At 34.5% G+C, this 2,235-nt stretch overlaps 1 protein-coding gene across 1 annotated transcript; it reads left to right on the top strand.

The window, feature by feature from the left end:
* Positions 1-64: 64 nt before the first annotated feature.
* Positions 65-1,502, top strand: LOC112458849 (the record flags this gene model as incomplete). The annotated part of the gene is made up of 4 exons (XM_025022668.1): positions 65-330; positions 399-576; positions 662-822; positions 905-1,502. Coding segments are annotated over 3 exons (584 nt in total), but the record flags the coding sequence as incomplete, so codon positions are not given.
* Between the last annotated feature and the right edge of the window lie 733 nt (positions 1,503-2,235).

Here is a 2,235-nt window from a genome sequence, read left to right as displayed (position 1 = left end):
TGGAATTGCACAGTCCAAAATAATAATAGAAATATAAAATATTTGAAATAAAAACATTTTTCAGCACATTTAAGAGAGTATCTCGATGAAAAATTCAAGACAGTAGTAAAAACTATTAAATCTGCGAAAAGAAGTATTTTGTATGATGTAGAAAAGAAAACTAACCAGTTGAAACTTGCAATAATAAACAGTAATGCGATAGCAACGCCGAATGCTAATATCAACGATATTGAAACGAAATTGAAAGTAGTATTCCCTATTCGGACGATAGAAGATTTTTTATTATTTGAAGAGGCGATTGGTACATCAGAAGAAAAAAAGAAAGCTTTAGTAAGTAAAAATATTTTAAAATAACACTTGATTACTTTATACACTATATAACTTATTTTTGTTTATAGATTAAGTGGAATCAAATTTTGATATTTGGAGAAACGTGCATCAAGAAATGCGTACGAAGGATAATGACATCAACGCTGTCAAAAACCGTTGAAATGGAATATTCAGCCTATGGGAGGCAAACCCACGGGAAAGGGAAACGCGATTTTAGTAAGACGCAAACGTATTCATGTTTGAACGGTTAGTATTGCTTATATATTGTTGACGAAATGTTTATCAAGTTATACCATAACAAATAACAGAAATATATAAATGTGTTTTGCAGGCGTATTACAGGAAAAATTTGGTGAACACGGTGAATTATACAAACAATTGCCGAGCATTATAAGTCGGTGGCTCTCCGGAGCTGTTGATCGGGAAGGAGGCCGAAAAACACGAAGATCTTCGTGTGTCACCGAGTCATAATTTATGTTGTAATATAACGAGGTATTTTTACAATTTATCAATTTTTTTATTGCTTGATGGTGGTTTTATTTCATTCATTAATTAAAAATCTTTAATATTAAAGGGATAAACCGCTGAGGTCAACGTAAGCTTGCTGGATTCGCAAAGTATTGATAAAACAAGCTTGATCAAACGTTGACAAATTTCGATGATGCAAGTAGGAATATCGGAGGTACGCCACGACAATTCGTGCTACATGTCCTGAGATTTTGGTGCTAACGTAATAGACATAACAAGGAAAACTATTTTTCTGGAGATCGCTACGCGTCTTTGGAGAATTACGTCGGATATGAGCATACTTAAGAGTTTCGATTCTTAGAAGCGACGATATGCTGTTTTCACTTTCCGTCGAGGAGAACTCGCAGAACATCAGTATTACACACGCGCGAGAAGCCATATACCTGCTGTTGTAGTTTATTAAAGAAAAAGTATCAACAATTAGATAAAGACCGCGTCTTGTTTAGGAATTTGCGTTAATTACCAAAGAGTTTGCTATCAAAATATTATTTTTTGCGTAGATTATTAGGTTAGAAATAAGTCAACAATATGTCGATCCAATTTTCGATGAAACTTATATACGAACTGAATTTAGTTTATTATACTTTATAACGTGGTAATAAAAACGCGTGATATTTTATTTTTATACAAAAAAAACAACGGTATTCCACGTCAATAATTGAATTATTTATGAACGAAATGGAATAGACATATGATATATTAATATTGTTTGCGAAGATTGCTAAACTTGTACTATTATATATTGCGCTATTATGTATTGCATATGTGTTGCGCAAGTATTTTTCGTACTTTATTATTATTACTATATTAATAAACTTTAAATATTAACTTATAAACTATGACTGATTTTTAGACAAATGGTAAATATTAATGATTCAGCCATGGTACATAATATCAACGTCAATAATAAAATCAAAATTATTTATTATTGACGTTGATATTATGTACCGCTGAGTCATTATTATGCCATTTTTTAGCCCCGGTTATTTTAATGTATTCCTGTACCGCACCAGTATTGTTTGCCGACGTTGGGACCAGTTGTTACTCGATGCTGAGACCAGTACTAAGCCAGTAGTGCTACCAATGGTGCGCCGGTATCGAAATCTGGCAATCAGTAGTGGCTCAGTACTGAGCCGATAGTAACACCTATACTGGGGCAGTACCGATAGACAACGGCTGGGCCAGTACTGTCGGTCAGTATTGGGCCAAAGTTATCATCCAGCGCTGCGGCAGTACCGCGCCAGTAATGTTGCCAGTACAGCGCCAGTACCTAACCTACCACAACCCAGTATTGGCCCAATACTGGGCCGATTGTAAAACCCTGTATGGGATAATTATATTGGAGAAAAATTCTATGAAAATCGGGATGATCGATGA

This window comes from Temnothorax curvispinosus, unplaced genomic scaffold, assembly GCF_003070985.1.
Source record: "Temnothorax curvispinosus isolate PA1 unplaced genomic scaffold, ASM307098v1 QBEX01009280.1, whole genome shotgun sequence".
NCBI classification, from domain to species: domain Eukaryota; kingdom Metazoa; phylum Arthropoda; class Insecta; order Hymenoptera; family Formicidae; genus Temnothorax; species Temnothorax curvispinosus.
The sequence above is the reverse complement of the archived record's forward strand: the minus strand, read 5'-3'. Positions and strand labels throughout refer to the sequence as shown.